We start from the raw sequence: 18,929 nt of genomic DNA on the forward strand, positions 1-18,929 counted from the left end.
GGTCTCAGGATCACGTGAGAGTAGCCCGGTCTGAACTACAGAGAAGTCCCATGAGGGAACGAGGTGCATTCTGGAGGGATTCAATCTCCTAGTGCCTCTCAGGAACCTGATGATCAGTTTGTGTTTCCCTAAGGACTTACCGTCCAATGTGTTGTGGTGTGCTGCTATAGCAGCTACATACACCTTCAAGGTGGAGGGGGAATCATAGAGGGAGCCCTAGAATGAGTGATTGTGTCTACCATGGCGGGTGGTTGGTCAATTAGCTCAACCGTCTTGATGATTGATATATGCCAGCGGTGCCATGTTGTCTGTCTGAAACAACACATGCTTGCCCTGGATCAATGGCCAGAACCTCCGCAGGGCGAGCAGTATTGCCAACAACTCAAGGCAGTTGATATGCCAACGTGGCTGCGTGCCCATTGCATACAGCACCCCAGCCCATTTTGGAGGCGTCATAACCACGACGCACCTGGAGACCTACTCTAGGGGAACACCTGCACATAGAAATGTGAGGTCGGTCCACGGCGACAGACTGGCATGATGGCCACGTGATGTGTCCCGTGGCGCCATGCCGATCTCGGGACTCAAGTCTGGAGCCAGTGCTGAAACGGTCTCAAATGCATCATCCCAAGCGGTGTGGCCACTGCTGAGGATGCCATATGCCCCAGGAGCCTCTGAAACAGTTTCAGTGGAACCACTGTTTTCAGTCTGAACACCTTCAAACAGGTCAGCACCGACTGTACATGCCCGTTCGTGAGGCGTGCCAGCATCGAGACTGAGTCCAACTCCAAGCCCAGAAAAGAGATTCTCTGAACGGGGAGGAGCTAGCTCTTTTCCTCGTTGACCCGAAGCCCTAGCCGGCTGAGGTGTATGAGCACCAGGTCCCTGTGCGCACACAACACATCCCGAGAGTGAGCTAGGATTAGCCAGTCATCGAGATAGGTGATGATGCGAATGCCCACTTCCCTTAACAGGGCAAGAGCTGCCTGTGCAACCTTTGTGAAGACACGAGGGGACAGGGACAGGATGAAAGGGAGGACCTTGTACTGGTACACCCGACCCTTGAGTGCAAACGGCAGGAAGGGTCTGTGTCGAGGTGGAATCGAGACGTAGAAGTACATGTACTTCAGGTCTACCGCCGCAAACCAACCTTGATGTCGGACGCTCGCTAGAATATGTTTTTGCATCAGCATCTTGAACGGAAGTCTGTGTAAAGCCCAGTTCAGTACAAGTTCAAGATTGGCTGCAACCCACTGCCTTTCTTCGGTACATTGAATTAGGGACTGTAAAACCCTTTATTCATCTAGGCCGGAGGGGCAGGCTCTATCGCACCCTTCCGTAGAAGGGTAGCGATTTCCATGCGCAAGCTAGTGGTGTTCTCGGCCTTCCTCGAGGTGAAGTGGACGCCACTGAACTTAGGCCTGGCAAACTGAATTGTGTAGCCGAGTCACATGATCCGGGTCCGCCATTGTAATGGGTTGGAGAGCGCATGCCACGTGTCCAAGCTCCGGGCCAGGGGGACCAAGGCAACAATGTTGTCGGCCGTACTGGCGGGTGGGGCAGAGCCTGATGCACCACATTGAAGGGGTTTAAGCCCCATGGCCATGCTGAGTCGCGGGACATCGAAGCACTTAATGGCTCCTGATTCCCACCAGAGGATCGGTCGGGGAGGGCGGAGGAGGTACATCGTCCCCACAGTCTGTTGAAACCGTCGGGGTGTACCACAATGGAATGGTGGATGGTGGTCATAATGACGGCCATACACACTGGATATGTGACCCAGGGAATAAGGAAACCGCTCTTTTGTTGAAATTTTGGGTACCGCAGCTACTTGAGCATGCGGTGAAATCAAATGAAAATGGAACAAAAGATTCTCCTGCCGGCCCTCCACCGGGTGATGGAGTGGTCTGTTCACCAGCTCCGGAACAGCGGGTGTCCTCGTCCCTAGGTCGCCTGTCTCAGGGGGCGGTTCGAAGCCTTTTCTTGGTCACCAGCCGTGAGATGGTTGGCGTCTGCTTCCTGCGGGTGGCTCGACGCAGGGGCGGGGCCAGTGCAGTCACCACAGGAGGATGCCCTTGGCGATAAGCAGACGGGGTGCGGGATCTTGAGCCTCCGTCTGCTGCTTCACAGAACCGTACCTTGTCAGCCTCTCTCATCTCGACCAGGTTGAGCCAAAGTTGGCACTCTTGGACAAACAAGGTGGATCGCCTGCCCGAGAGACCATACCGTGACCTTCGTCACCCGGTGGGTGTGGTTAGTTGCCGGGTGCAGATCCTGCATCAATCCCGGGGTGGAACTACCCTCATGTAGCTCTTTTAGCACCTTGGCTTGATGGGCTTGTAGGAGAGCCATGGTGTGCAGGGCAGAGGCGGCTTGTCCAGTGGCAATGTAGGCCTTGGCCACCACGCGCCTTATCCACTGGGGGCATCACTGAGTACCCCTTGGCCGCCCCACCATCGAGGGTAGTGAGGACGGGGGAGCCGAACGATCTTATCAGATCCTTGTGCACTTCCGGGAAGAAAGGAACTGGGGAGGGGCGTGGCTGTGAGCGGCGCCGCGGGCCCAGGAACCAGTCATTGAGCTGTGAGGGTTCAGGGGAGAGTGGAGGGTTCCACTCAAGCCCGAAGCTCACGGCTAACAAGAGGTCGAATTCGCCCTGAGACGAGCCGGCGCACTCATTCAGAATACTGATCGGGGCAAACAAGTGTGCTGGGGAATGAGAGGTCCGTGGGGAAATACCTGGCAGAGGTGGTCCCATTGAGGTCCCCAAATTGCCCCCCAGTGCTAGCCGTGCTAGCCTCATAACCATAGGTAGAAGGACCGAGGAGGGGGGCTGCTGGGGTGGCTTGCTTTCATACGAAGTCAAGCCGTGACCACAGCGTTGCCATGGTCATGTTCTCACAGTGAGTCATGTTCTCCCATCCATGAATGATGTTTCCACGTGGGTAGCGCCAAAACATGAAAGACAGTGATCATGGCCATCAGAAGTCGAGAGATAACAACCACAACCAGGAATAACACACAGAAGGAAAGGCATCTTTAAAAAGACGTTTCCATGTGTGTCACTCTTTTAGAATATACTGTTTTTGGACTTATACTCTTTTAGAATACACTCTTTTAGTTGTTCTACTGAAGCACCCAGGGGTGATCTCTGCAGTGCACCAGTGCAGAGAGGGGAAGAAGCCACTGTAATGCCCATCAGAATGCAGCAGAGGTGAATGGAAGCCATGGGGATTCAGCTCAATGAATAGCGACCACTCGACTCAGAAGAGAAAATCTGAATGAGCGGTTTGCACACCAGCTCCTTTATACCCGTATGTTCGGGGGAGTGGCATGCAAATACCACTCACCAATTCCCATTGTCCTTTTATTAATGATTAGAGGTGTCTGTGGCTCCAAATTCACTTTAATTGTTCAAATTAAAGTTTCTATATATAAATCTTAAAGAACCCTATGACACCAGGTCTTTGTGAGCAGAAGTTTAACCAGATCCCATCGAAATGCCACATACAAGTTTATTAAATTGCTAGGGAACTATTACTTGGGCATAATAATAATAATAATATAGTTATTATTAGTTATTATAATACAATTGTAGGCCTAATATAATTCTGTAATTTATTAATGTAGTAATAATAACATTATTATTATGTTGGCTTCATTAAGAAGCCTTTTGAGTATCACCTTGGTAACTGCTTAAGAACCATATGGGGTTACCCTAGCAGTCCATTAAAAATTAACATATCTCTGCACCAGAACATCGTAGAAACTGACAGAGGTTTCTTTAATTTGACTCAGGGTAGCAAGGAGCCTTTTGATTATCACCTTGGTGTCTGCCTATCAACCACATGGGGTAACCCTAGCAACCAAGTAACAAATCACATATCTCTGAACAAGAACATATGTATCTCTCTCTCTTTCTCTCTCTCTCTCTCTCTATCTATCTATCTGATAGACTGAATGGTCTTAGAATCTTAAAATTTGTAAATTTTTAAACTACTAAAGCTTGTAACTACAACAAACTTAAAACCTTCAAACATTCAGTCTAGGCTTTTCAAGCCAACATCAAAGTTTGTCTTGACACATTTTTTTATTTAGTTATTATTATCAGGGCCTGAAATTCGGTGTGGGATTGCGGGTATTGCACACACATTTAATCAATCTCGCATGTTCCACGTTCATAACACGGGGAATTTCCACACTATTTTATTCAATTTAACATGTAGCTGAGAACTGGTAAACCAATCCATAAAGATGAACAAACCAAATCAATAATCTTGTGCTTGTATCAAACTGTAATTTGCACTAATAAATCATCTATTCCATGTCTCTCTCCCTCATGAAACGCTTTTTGAGTTCAGTGTGAGTGTTGCAGTTAAGACGAGCATATTTACTTAAGATATGACAGATCTATAAACCTGTTCATTTGACATGAGAATGGCATTACACCTCATCTCTATAAGCGAACAATGCATTAAAAAAATCTGTCTTGTTTACAATAAACATTTTATATTTACATTTACGCTTTTATCCAAAGCGACTTATAGTGCACTTATTACAGGGACAATCCCCCCCGGAGCAACCTGGAGTTAAGGGCCTTGCTCAAGGACACAATGGTGGTGACTGTGGGGATCAAACCAGCGACCTTCTGATTACCAGTTTACCAGTTATGTGATTTAGACCACTACACCACCACCACTCCCCAAAAGCTGTCGACAAAGCTGTCAACACTGGAAGTGCGCAACATTGGAGCAATCTAACTTTGCCACCTTTCATACTGTGGCGCTCCATTATAAAAATACAGCACAGAGAAAGGCAGAAATAGCAAATAAATTATAATAATAATAAAAAGATTAAAATGCCTTGTGTGCATTGAACTGCTGAGCTATAGGGTGAAATGAAACACTTAAACTGCTACATCTTATCTCCCTAGAGCAGTCTTAATAGATGTAATATATATATATATATATATATATATATATATAGAACGAGAACATAAATGAGAACGAGAACATAAATGCAAATGAACAGATGACTGCATTATGTCTTGTTGGAAAAATGTGACTGAAGAAAAGGTCCATAATGTAGACCATATACTTACTAGAGGTAAAACTAGAGGTAAGCATTGGGTAAAGTGGCACCCTGTGATATTTAAGTGAGATTGCTGTAAAATTTCAGATGTTTTAGTGTTACAAATTTTATTTCACCGCCACCCCCAAAGTGTGTAAAAAGAGGGCCCCATTACAAAGTGCACTGTCTGATGAATCCTTTTCTGAATGAACTCACTGAATCCATCATCTTGGATTTTTCGTTTAGCTCATCTAAATGCATTCTGGCATTGCCTTATCCACAAAGGATATAGCCTAAACATGATGTCTTGGAAAACAGCATAATGTTGCTGCTTATGATTTGGACCGTTACCTTATCAGTGCAACAAACATTGATCAGTAAAAACTAATGAAATACAAAGATGAAACTTACGTTTTCAGAGATCTCCAACACGGCCAACACAAAGAAGACGTATTCCTGTCCGTTCAACAGCTGCTTGTTCTCAAAGTTGCCGTATATCTTGGAGTCTCCAAGCGTAAACTCGGTGGGCAGCTCGTGGAAATACGCTGCGACGTATGGCTTCAAATCCAGCTGCCTCCGGAACCGAAGAGCGTGACTTGTTCGGTTGATTTCTCGCAACAACTATAAGAGAGAGAAAGAGACGCAATGTTAATCATGTAAAGAGTTTGAGTAAGTCAACTGATCATTTGCAATCAAGTCAAGCATGTTGTTTTTCTCTGTCAGGATTAATTCAGTGTAATCAAACATCATTCAAATAAAACATACTCCTCTCGGCTCTCACCTGATAATTCATCAATACAGTGTTGTTGAATCTACACTGAACATGTAGCTTAGAAAACTACAAGCAACTGAAGCTACAGTAGTTTTACTTTAGTTCTAGGGCTACCACCCACAATTCTTCACACTCAAATTGAAATGCACACCATTCACACATTCTGTGGACTAATTGTAAAAAATTGGTCTAATTTTCCAGGGAACCCCAAATAAAAATAAATAATAAAAAAAAACACTCCAATTATTCATAAAATAATTGTACATGTTTATAGTCTTATGATAAACACAATTTAAAAAAAATGTTGTCCTAACTTTGTAAACATGTAATTCTGGTTCTCTTCAGGTTTTATTCCACTTGGTGGCCGAAAGCACTAGTACAAAGATTTTTTTCTCCATCACATTCCATCACAATATACAGATGTGAAATGTAGGTGGCGCTCTAATGTATTTTAGTCCTCACAGATGTGCTCGTCCATAGACATTCAGTCTAATGTTCAGTTCAAGCACCGCCCTCATTATTTCTTTGAATATCTCGGCCTCTGAGTGGAATCTAGGTGCCTTTAGAAAGATAATATCCTCCCCTTTGTGATGACATACAATCAATATATAATCAATATAATCATTTTATAATCATTAGTCGAAAACATATATTCTGATTGTTTGTTTAGCATGCTTTTCCTACAGCACTGCATATTTTGTTCTGGACATCGAAGATAAAACACTGGATTATTCCGACAAGCAAGCTCACAGAGAAATACAATATGTTCATTGTTAGAAAGAGCATATATAAAGTTTTGAGCTATTTTGGGCTTACATCAGCAGTGATAAAAGCATAAATAAGACGTTTGTATTTGGTGACTTACAGAAATCATATTTCATTTTGTGATTCTTTTAAAAATCTTTGAACTGTGGTGTTAGGGCAACACAATTTACTGTACAGGAGAATGAGAGCTTTCATTTGATATATGACTTTTCCATTTACAGTATATGCTATGTGAAGGAATTTTATTTTTATAGAAATATTTAAGATTAAGACTCAACTTTATTTTCATTGTGCAGAGTACAGGTACAGAGCCAATGAAATGCAGTTGTTTGTTAATATCCCAGCTATGAGCGCAGGGTCAGCCATGAAACAGAGCCCATGGAGAGGATAGGGTCAAGGGCCTTGCTCAAGGGCCCAAAAGTGGTATCTTGGTGGTGCTGGGGCTTGAACCCCTGATCTTTCAGTTAGTAAACCAGAGCCTTAACTGCTGAGCCACCACTGACCCCATTTCGACAAGCAAAACATATACACACAGTATCAACATATAACCCCCACCACTACCCCTCCCAATCCCCGACACCACCCTGACCCCCAACAAACATTCCTGTGGTCACACATGTGTATATATATATATATACACACACACACACAAATAAAATAAATATATATATAAAATTATCACAAACATTTATAACTATACTTCTCTCTCCACTGCCCCATTTCCCGACAAATGCATCCAAGTTCCCCAGTCTTCTAGATGATGCTTCCCCGAAAGCTGCCACCCTCCCCATCTCCATGTACCTCTCCTGAAATGGGGGCAATCCAGCCGACTTGCATCCCCTTAAAACGACTTGTCTGGCGATCATAACACTGGTTAGAACCCAATTTTTTTGGTATATTCCAATATTGATGACTGCCTCATCACCTAAAATACAGAGTCTGGGGCAAAATGAAATTTGAGTGCCCAATATGTCACACACAAAACTCTGAACCTTCAACCCAAATTCTTGGACCTTAACACATCACCAAAAAACATGGGTTGTGTTTCCATCTTCTTATTGGCATCGCCAGCAGGTAAGTGTGTCTTTAAGACCAAGCATATACAATCTTGGGGTCCAATAGAATCGATGTAAAATCTTAAATTGCATCAGGTACACCCTTGCATTTCTAGAACAGACTTGACATTTTTTAGAATCCTATGCCACACTACCTCCTCCAATGCCAAGTTTAAATCTTTCTCCCATAATCTCTTGAGAGAATCCCCATTGAGGTCCATCCCCAAAAATCTGAATTAACAGGGAGTAATACACTGATGCCTCATGACCTTTTGCACCATTTGCAATGGCGAAATAGGGGCAAGAACTTCCTGTTCAGTTAAAAACTAGGGAGGGGCTCTCTCAGGTGGAAGCGACCAATGAGCCAGATGTAGGGATGGGCGACACCACTTATTTTCTTTTCGATCCGATACCGATATTTTCAAGTACAATATCATCAATAACAATACCGATACTTCTGTTAAATTAGTTTTTTTGCAATTACTTTGGATAAAATGGGTAATTTAAAATAATATTTTTAGTAATTATTTAAGTCGTTACACTTTTTTTTTTTTTTGCCTAAACAGAAAATGATTAGACTTCTGTTTTGTTTGCCCTTACAAAAATTAACCATTTCACTACAGTAATACAGTATAGTTTAACCATGGTATTTAGTTAAACCATAGTTACCACACAATTAACCATGGTTACCACTACAATATTACTGTAGTAAATCAATGGGTTCAGTGGTATAGTAGCTTCATGTTAAATATGTATTTAAATGAATAGGTGTCATTATTGTTCCTTTTATTATGCTACTATGAATATTGTTAATACTTGATTATTATTCTAACTAATAAACTAATTCATAATACGCAATAAACTGTTAAGCATTAATATGAGTGTAGTAATATTCACGTACAGCCTTCATGAAAATGTATGTTTTTTTTATTTATTTGTGTAATATTGTGTTCTTTTCTGTGTAGAGTGAAATTCTTTTTCTACTTAGAAATAAAAATTAATTGATATCACGAGAAAAAAGCACCACGGACAGCAGTAAAGGGCAAGAAAAAGAGCATCAGTCTGATTCTTAAGAAGGACAAAGATCTTTATATATTTCACGATAGCAATGCTCCAGAAACAGTCATTTAGTTATTTGTGCAGGATTAAAAATGAAAACATGCAATATCACAACAGGACATCCACACTTTGTTCTGAAAACACGATCGCCAGATGAATCCAGTTCAACACACTTGGGTCAATTGTCCATGACAAGCGTTCATTGAAAACATCCAATAGCACTTTTTGTCCATAAAAGTGATAAACCTGAGAAATATTGATATATTCTCCATTGTTTACATGAGATCTCGCCTTCGTCATCGTTCTTCAACAAACTGCAATCTGAGCAGCATTCATGTTGTAAAACTGGATATGATCTTATATATTAAAGTCTTGTAAACAAAATGAGCCTGTCTCCAAAGTCTATTTTTATAAATGCGTTGTAGTTTTATTCAGAATAGCCGAGCAGTGCCGTCAGATTTTGTGTTGTCTTGAGAGGCGGAGTCTTAATTTGACTCTGTACACTTCCAGAGATTTTACAGAGATAAAAGCTGCAGGAATCTCATTTTTTGTGAGATCCTCTTCAAATTTGAAACTTCTTTAGACTTGTGGTCTTGAGAACATTTTATTTCTGGGTTGTCTTGGCACTTTTATTATAGCTTTACTGCCTTGTCCCCAGGCTCAAAGTATGACTGTCTTGCTCTGCATAGCCAAACCTCTACCTTCCGTGACAAAATAGTATTATATCTGTATTTCAATCGGATGAGGGCATCAGACGACATTCGGCACTTCAGCTCTGCCTCTGCACTTTTAATATTCCCTTCCAACTCCACAAGATCTCGTACTTTGGCTTTTTTGATGAATGAGGCATACTGTATGATTCAACCCCTAAGATGATCACAGAGGATACTGAGGACCAGTCGGTCTCCATATAAATATTGATTTCAGCCTTTAACATTTTTTGGAATTCAGGATTTGGCGAAAAGGATACATTAATGTGCCAACTATATGATTTATTTTTCTTCATATGTGGCAACACCTCTAAACACATCAGGGCATGATCTGAGACTAAGATTTTTCCAATTGAGCAATCGACAGCAGATTAAATGAGGGACTTAGATATATAAAAATATAGATATTCTAGAGTAAATCTTATTGACTGATGAAAAAAATTATAGTCCTTACTAGATGTGAAGCATCAGTTTTGCTCTAGGGGGCTTACACAACTTTGCCTCACTATGATCAAGGATTCATCCATCAATAGATTAAAGTCTCCTCACAATATTATATCATGAGGGGTGCCAGCGGCATGCAACATCCCTTCAGGATCTATAAAAAAGCCCTGATCATCAACGTTAGGTACATAAATATTAGCCAAAATAAGACTTTGCCCCTGAATTTCTGCTAAAATGATAATGACTCTTCTTAATTTATCTTTAATATGTTTGAGACATTTGAATTCTAGATGTTTACTTATCAATGTAATTACACCCCTGCTATTACTTGAGCCAGCACTAAAGAAAAAATGTCCACCAAATTGTTCAGTTTCCTGCGGGGAATGATGCATTTCTTGAAGGAAAACTATATCATATTTCTTATGCTTAAGAAAAGAAATAACCTTCCTACTTTTTATGGTTTTTATGCCCCAATCCATTCACATTCCACGTGGAGAGAGACAATCCCCTCATATTAACATTTGACATAAAAAAATAGATTGTGTGTCAAAAACAAAATGATTAAGACCACATTTCAACATTAGTGCAACAATCAAACCGTTTGGTTATGTATGTAACCTCCGTTCCCCGAGGGAGGGAACGACACGTTGTGTCAGCGACTTGAGTCGCTGCTGGCTCCATAGGAGGAGACGGCGGGCGAGTTGTGACATGTGGCGGGAGCGTACGCCACCTTGGCAATTTATGTACGCCACCACCGTGGTGCTGTCCGATCTCACGAGGACATGTTTGTCCCGAACTAACGGGAGGAACTTCCTGAGAGCAAGAAGGACGGTCAGCAACTCCAGGCAATTGATGTGCCAACGCAGCGGGGCCCCTTTCCAATGGCCCGCTGCTGCGTGCCCGCTGCACACGGCACCCCACCCAGACCGGGAGGCGTCGGTTGTGACCAGGACGCGTCGGGACACCTGCTGCAGGGGCACTCCTGCCCGTAAAAAGCAGAGGTCTGTCGAGGGTCGGAGTGTTTTGAGGCAGGCGGGGGTGATCCTTACCCGATGCGTGCCGCGGTGCCATGCTTATCTCGGGACTCGAGTCTGGAGCCAGTGCTGGAGTGGTTTCCTATGCATCAACCCCAGCGGCGCGACCGCCGCGGAGGACGCCATATGCCCCAGGAGCCTCTGGAAAAGATTTAGAGGGACCACTGTGCCTGGCTTGAGGGAAGCGAGGCAGTCCAGCACCGACTGAGCACGCTCGCTCGTGAGACGTGCTGTCATTGAGACTGAGTCTAACTCCAACCCGAGAAAAGAGATGCTCTGAACCGGAGTGAGCTTGCTCTTTTCCCAGTTGACCTGAAGCCCCAAGCGGCTGAGGTGCCGGAGCACCTGGTCTCTGTGTGTGCATAGTAACTCTCGAGAGTGTGCTAGGATGAGCCAGTTGTCAAGGTAGTTGAGAATGCGGATACCGGCTACTCGTAGCGGGGCAAGGGCCGCCTTTGCGACTTTCGTGAAGACGCGAGAGGACAGAGACAGGCCGAAGGGGAGGACTTTGTACTGAAACGCCTGGCCGTCGAACGCGAACCGTAGGAAGGGTCGGTGTCGTGGCAAAATTGAGACGTGGAAGTACGCGTCCTTCAGGTCCACCGCTGCTAACCAATCTAGATGCTGAACGCCAGCCAGAATATTTCTCTGCGTAAGCATTTTGAACAGGAGTTTTAACAAGGCCCGATTGAAAACTTGCAAGTCCAGGATTGGTCATAAGCCGACGCCTTTCTTGGGTACAATGAAGTAAGGGCTGTAGAAACCCTTCCTCATTTCGGTTGGAGAGACAGGCTCTACCGCGCCCTTGGCTAAGAGGGTCGCAATTTCTGTGCGCAGGGAACTGCCATGCTCGCCGTGTACTGCGGAAAAGCGGACACCCGTGAAGGGGGGCGGGAGCCGGGCAAACTGAATTGCGTAACCGAGTCGAATGGTCCGGTGCAGCCAGCGTGATGCGTTGGGAAGCGAAAGCCACGCTTCCCAACTCTGCGCTAGGGGCACCAAAGGGACGAGTATTTTGGACGTACCCGGTGGGGCCTCGCAGCGGTGCGGAACAGGTAATGCAGCGTCGGGCGGCTTCGTTGCGGCCTGAGGCTGAGGTGCTGAGAATAGACTCAAAGCACTTACCTTGCTCTGCGTGCCCGGCAGGGGGCGGGTTCTTGACTGAGGAGGAGGTCTGATGTTGGCATCCTCTGGACTCATCTGAACCGGCCAGCCGGGGGACAGTCGTGGGCAGGCGGAAGGTGGGATCGCCGCGTCCGGTGTACCGGGACTGTTGTGATCTGAAAGCATATTGCCGTGAGAACGGCATTTGCGGGCCAGGTGACCCAAAGGCAAAGGAAATAGCTCTTTTATTGAGAATGTGGGTACCACAGCCCCCGTCAGGGTGTGTGGCAAATGAAAAAACAAAGGATTCTCCTCCGGGCCCTCCACCGGGGGACGGAGCGGTCTTACCACCTCCGGAGCTAACGTCTTCGGCTCTGGGTCGGCTGTCTCAGGAACGCTTGGGAGCCTTCCGGGTCCTGGAGGGGGTTCGTGAGACAGGGGGCGTGTGCCGCCTGCGGAGTGCTCGACGCTGGGGCTGAGAGCTGGAGCAGGAGCTGGTTTCCTCGCAGGGGGACGCCCTCGGCGGGCAGACGGGGCAGGGCCCGTAGCGGCAGGTCTGCGGCGGGGCATGATGTGCGAAATGGCCTCCGTCTGCTTCTTCACTGCGGAGAACTGTTGGGCGAAGTCCTCGACGGTGTCACCGAAAAGGCCAATCTGGGAGACAGGTGCGTCCAGGAAGCGGTTTTTGTCAGCCTCAAGCATCTCGACCAGGTTGAGCCAAAGATGGCGTTCCTGGACCACTAGGGTGGCCATTGTCTGTCCGAGTGCCTGCGCTGTGGCCTTCGTCGCTCTCAGGGCAAGGTCGGTCGCTGAGCGCAGTTCCTGCAGCACATCAGGATCAGGTCCACCCCCGTGCATGTTTCTGAGAGCTTTGGCCTGGTGGACTTGCAGGAGGGCCATTGCATGCAGGGCGGAGGCAGCGCGTCCAGCCGTAGTGTAGGCCTTCGCGTTAAGCGAGGATGTTGTCCTACAGGGCTTGGATGGGAGTACGGGGCGACCCCGTCAGGAGGTAGGGCTACCGGGGCATAGATGGTGCGCAACTGCCCTATCAACCTGGGGAATCGCGTCGTACCCGTGGCGCTCTCCGCCGTCGAGGGTGGAGACAGTGGAGCGGGTGGCACCTAGACGAGTGGAGAGCGGGGCTCTCCACGTAGACGTCAGCTCATCATGCACCTCCGGGAAAAAAGGGACCGGGGGGATGCGAGGCCGCGAACGGCGCGCTGCCCCCAGGAACCAATCATCCAACCGAGAAGGCTGTGGGGAGGATGGAGGGTTCCAGTCCAACCCCACGCTCAAGGCGGCCCGGGCAAGCATGTCGGACATCTGAGCGTCGGCCTCAGCCTGGGCCTGCTGGCCCGAAGGCGGCAGTCCAGGGGAGTCCTCAGCATCAGACACCGCACTCTCCGATGCAGCGGCGAGCTCATCTGCTTCGGACTCGGGAGGATAGACAGCCGGGCCGTGAGGCGAGCCGCTATCGCCGTGAGCGTGGACGGAGACCAGCGAGCGTTTCGGGGAACGGGAGGTTCGTGGGGGGCTACCCGGCGAAACTGCACCTGCTGCTGCCCCCAAATCGCCCCCAGCGCCAACCGCACCGTCCTTAATCCCGTGGGAAGAAGGAGCAATGCGGGTGCAGCTGGGGTGGCTTGCTTTCTGTTGAAAGCGAGCCGCGACCGCAACGTGGTCATGGTCATGTTCTCGCAGTGAGAACATGAACCATCCACAAACGCCGCCTCGGTGTGATCGCGGCCCAAACACACAAGACAGCGCCTGTGGCCGTCTGAAGCAGAGAGCACTCTACCGCATACAGGAACGACACAGGGGCGGAAAGGCATCTTGAAAAAGACGCGTCCTTAAAAGGACGTTCAACGCCGCTGTGTTTGCTCTTTTAGAGAAAATTACTCCTTTAGTAAAAAACTCTTTTAATGTGTGTGTGTATGTGTCTGCGCTGTCGAAGCGCTCAGGGGCAACAGTGCACGCCGTGCACTGAGAAGGAGAAAGCCGCTGTTGTGCGCCGTCAAGATCCAACAGCATGCAGATCGTCAGAGGAAAACAGGAACGTTTAAGTGGCGTGTAACTCGCAGCAAACTGCAGACAGACCATCGGCTCCGAAGAAATTTTCTGAATGAACTCCCGTATTTGCGCCGCTTAAATACCCGTATGTCCGGGGGCGGGATATGCAAATACCGACTGCCAACTCCCATTGGCCCTTTTCAATAAGATCAGAGGTGAATATCGGCACTCAAGAGAGACCCCTAGTGTCGCTTCTCCGACACAACGTGGAGAGAGCGACAGAAGGGGAACCCCAACTTCTCCCCGAACCAACCAAACAAACAAACAGAAAAAAGAAAAATGTGCGCATTATCTCCGTGCATGATAGTGCCAACTGGCGTCCATCCCCCCAAACTCAAACAGTCCATGTTCGCCTATGAGAGTCAATGTGACAACTTTGCCATCGGATTGCTTAAGTCTGGTGCTTCTATACAAATTTTGTGAGACAGAATTTAATATAGAAAACAAACTCCAGCCAATAGGCACTGAGAGGCTAAGTAGTGGGAAACAGTAACTCGTCCTGATGCATTTATGATCCATGGTGATTTATTAAGAGATATTTAAAGTAATCCAAAAACAAAAAGGTCAACAAAAAGTGAGCATTCCCTGCTACTCACCCCCAATCCAACATGCTACAAACAGGAAATATAGCCAGTTAAATACCCACTTATACCCATGTGACAAGCCAACTTCCAGGAAGTGAACAATCAAAATACAAAATAAAAGACAAACATTTCCTGCTCCTACAGGTGGAATAAACACAAAGAACAAGTAGATTTATCCACATAACTGTCCCGAAGGAGTGTTACTCCACAAAACAAACTACAGCTGCCAGGCAGAACAAGCACAAAAAGAAACAAAAAAGGCGCTCAGTTTCCTCAGACAGTCAAGTAATGTTCAGTGAGCCAGTCCATCCGGCTACAAGGTGAGTACCACAAAATAACTTACTCAGACCACTGACTTCATGAAGGACAATTCTTGCTGGGGACATGTGAATGTTTTGCGGCCATCCTTAGCATCTATTCATTCCTGTGGCAGGGAATATCAGTGCAAAAGCAAAATTGATGTAAGAGTTGCTTGCATTCCCATCGATCACTTTTCTCTCTTGTCGAATTCTCAATGTCTGGGAACAAGAAAATGCTGTGATTCTTCCAAGAAAGCCTTCCTTTATACCTCACCTTGCGTAACATGAGATCTTTATCGGATGATCTCAGAAATTGGGCCAGTATTGATCGAGGCCTGTCTCCCTCTGCAGAGTTTGTTTGATTTCCAGCTTTTGGCATGTTATGACGAGCAGACTCGGAAAGAGCCCGTCCAGGAATTTTACCATAACCTGACACTCTTCAACCTCAGGAATTCCAACAATACGGACATTATTCCGCCAGCTATGGTTCTCCATATCTTCCAACTTTTCCCAATCGTGCTCCAAATCTACCTTGGTCGCTAGTGGATTAGCAGATAATTCCCTCTCTGATGACTCCATATAATGAATATGTTTCTCAACATCCCCCACTCTTGTAACCATCTCAGTGAATTTTGTCTCCGTTGCCGTGATCGATCGACGTATTACAGCAAGATCCTCCAAGTCAGCAAAGACCTTCGTCAGCATTGCCAACATGTTCAACATCTCTCGCCAAATTTCCTGCACTTCTCTCATCATATTATTGATTTATCTGTTTTACACAGTGAATAGAAATCCATCAACAGTTTTTTCCAAATGTATTTCACTGGATATACGTGTTTGTTTGTGTGTGTGTGTTTGTGTGTATGAGTGTGTGTGAACATGAGTGTAAGTGTGTGTGTGTTTTGCTATACTTGTGGGTGCCAAAGTGTTGAAAATGTCCTCACAAGTATAGTAAAAGTATACCTAAAAAAAGGCACATAAATCACCTAAATTATATTTATCGTTAAATCTGATGAAGTGCAGAGGGTTAGGTTTAGGGATAGGGATAGGGGACATAATATATTTTTGGCCTGCTATAAAATCAATGAATGTCTAAGAGACATATAGCGTGTGTGTGTGTTTGAGTGAGTGTATGTGTGTGTGTGTGTGTGTGTGCGTGTGAGTGTGTGTGTGGATGTGTGGTTATCCACAGGCATTAGCCGTGAGCTGGAATGGCGCTCTGATAAAGCTTTCTATCAATCCCGTTCAAGCAGTCAAAACACTTCAAACCTTCCGCCCTTGAGCCACTTTCAACACACGACTTCAAATATCGACAGTCAAATAAATTGTGTGTGTATTTGTGTGTGAGAGAGAGAGTGTGTATGAGTCAAACATACTTTTTTGTCTGCAGAAACCAACACTCAATGTCGTTGTATCAGTTTGAAAAATCCTTAACAAAAAAATTTATTTATTCTAAATGAGGGTGTGTCAACAGTTCACATAAGACACGCCAACACCATCTCCATATACGGGCTTTCCACACAACCTTACCTTCACAATGTTCCCTTTCACTCTCTAAAACATCAATACATAACATGCATCATTTTTAATACTTTAATAATTAATGTAGGTTCACTTGGGAGTCTGTTATGTTTGCATGTTTGTGGTTTCACATGCACATTTCTGTTGAAAGTTTTTTCATATGCAGGTTGTACTCATTGAACTATTATATGTAAAACTATCCTATTATATGCAGGTTTGTAGAAGTGCCTCAGGGCAGCTGGTGTGGGGAGAGGCGGTTCCAAACAGAAGCGTTTGTTAGCCAATCAGAGGTAAGATCCCTGCGTGGTGCTGCCCTCTTCCTGAGAAGCATCCCGGCATACATGGCCATGTTTGGCATTCAGCCTGGCATAAGTTGGGGGAAAACGCTCTTCGTCTTATGCCTCGCTAATTCTATGGAACATGAAAGCCTTCAAATATTTACTCTGGCTAAAAATAATATTGGCGTGGTGAGCGCAGACTGCTGGGGTGATAACACACACACTTGCTCTATCTCTCACTGTCTCCCTGCCCTTCAGACTGAGAACTTCCTTTGTTCTCGTTTGCATCAGCGGGCACAGGGAGATTTGCATATGACTGGAGTGGAACGCGGCTGAGCACGCAGGTGGTATAACTGTATTGTCTCGCTTCTTTATTTTGAAGCCAGATAACATTAATTGCTTGTAGCTGCGGTGCAACTAAAGTCCTGCATGGGCTGCTGCCATAATCAATAGTGTTTGTAAAGCTCGGCCGTATTTATTGATGTTAGCTTTGAATCAAATAGTGTATTGTCTGATTCTATAAATAGTTATTCTCAACCTCAGACTAAATACTCACAGTCTGTTCACTGACCGTCAGATGCATATTTGTGTTTCAATCTGATTGGCTTAAAGCAACTTCTGTAAGGTCATACATATTTGATGCACGCAAATGTTGAGGTATAGAGTGATGTGACTGTTCAACCATATTTTAACCTCTGATTGTTTGAAACTTTGAATGTCTCAAGAGCTGTTAATGATTTTCATACCTCTTCCAAGTTCATCTCGTCAGGATTGTCCCAGAGTTTGATGAACTTTCCTTGTCGTTGTTTCTTCAGTGGGACCACCACTATGTAGTATCCCCTACAGAGAGAGAGACCATTTATAAATCTTTTATTTCAACATCTACATTTTTGGTTACTTTTTATATTAAGCATATTCACTATTTTTAATAAACTTTTTTTTGCACTTGTTCATTTTAAATGATCTTGCATTGTACAAATTTGTAAAAGTTCAAATATTCCAATTAACCCTCCTATGGTATTCTGCCATTTTTGACCCTGTCATTTTTGGTTTCCAGGTCAAAATTGAGGACCATGGAAAATTAATGGGAATGACCAAAAAAAACTGAGCAAACATTATTTATCTGTCAAAGAAAACCACTAAATCAATCACAATGGTAAGAAAAGAAGGGGTGAGATGATAACACATTCACAATGCAGAACACACACACACATACACACACATGTTGGTCTACCTATCATTATGAGGACTTTCCATAGACATAATGACTTTTATACTGTACAAACTATAGATTCTATCCTCTAAACCTAACACAACCCCTAAACCTAATCATCACAGAAAACTTTCTGCATTTTTACATTTTCAATAAAACATTGTTTAGTATGATTTTTAAGCGATTTGAATTATGGGGACACTAGAAATGTCCTCATAAATCACATTTATAGCATAATACCCTTGTAATTACTAATTTGTAACTTACAAAATTGTCCTCGTAAATCACAAAAACACGCACACGCACTCATACACACACACACACACACACACACACACACACACACACACACACACACAAACATCTCGGTTACTGTCGTAACCTCAGTTCCCTGATGGAGGGAACAAGACGCTGTGTTGATAAAGTGACACTAGGGGTAAATCTTGAGAGCCCGAAACACCTTCAGTTCTTTGAGAAAAGGCCAATGAGAATTGGGTCTAAAAGGGAGCACAGCAGGCAAGTTGAGGAGCCGAGACTAGATCCCGGCCATTACAGCGGAAAATATTCATATTCTTTATGAAAATGAAAATCCCTTCATATTCTTTCAGGGCGAAAAGGCCCCGCGGAGGCCACACCCTGTCTTGATGAGGAGGGGGGGGGGGGGGGGTAAAAAGTGACAAATACACCATATGGGCCGAATGGCCAGACATGGGAGAGGCACGGTGGTAAGTCCGGCCCTTCGTAGGGGGGGAAATTCTACAAACACAGCGACCGGGGCAGAGAGGGCTCTGTCAAGGGAGACGAAGAACTACCACAGGGAAGGGGAGACATGCTGCCTGTGGAAAACCTGTCGAGCACTTACCCCAGTACAGGGGCATTTAGCACAAGTAACAGGTCTGACCACAAATTCCTCAGAAGAATTCGTGAGTCAGAAGGCTAGGAGGAAGAACA

At 45.3% G+C, this 18,929-nt stretch overlaps 1 protein-coding gene across 6 annotated transcripts in view; it reads right to left on the reverse strand.

The window, feature by feature from the left end:
- Nucleotides 1-18,929, reverse strand: part of LOC127661044 (receptor-type tyrosine-protein phosphatase delta-like) — a 228,371-nt gene that overhangs the window by 48,081 nt on the left and 161,361 nt on the right. For all 6 annotated transcript variants that reach the window (XM_052151632.1, XM_052151611.1, XM_052151604.1 and 3 more), the window contains 2 exons: nucleotides 17,512-17,605; nucleotides 5,482-5,691 (listed from right to left, as the gene is read on the reverse strand). In XM_052151632.1, the coding sequence (XP_052007592.1) occupies nucleotides 5,482-5,691; nucleotides 17,512-17,605 (304 nt within the window). The remainder of the gene's footprint in view (nucleotides 1-5,481; nucleotides 5,692-17,511; nucleotides 17,606-18,929) is intronic.

This window comes from Xyrauchen texanus, chromosome 2, assembly GCF_025860055.1.
Source record: "Xyrauchen texanus isolate HMW12.3.18 chromosome 2, RBS_HiC_50CHRs, whole genome shotgun sequence".
NCBI classification, from domain to species: domain Eukaryota; kingdom Metazoa; phylum Chordata; class Actinopteri; order Cypriniformes; family Catostomidae; genus Xyrauchen; species Xyrauchen texanus.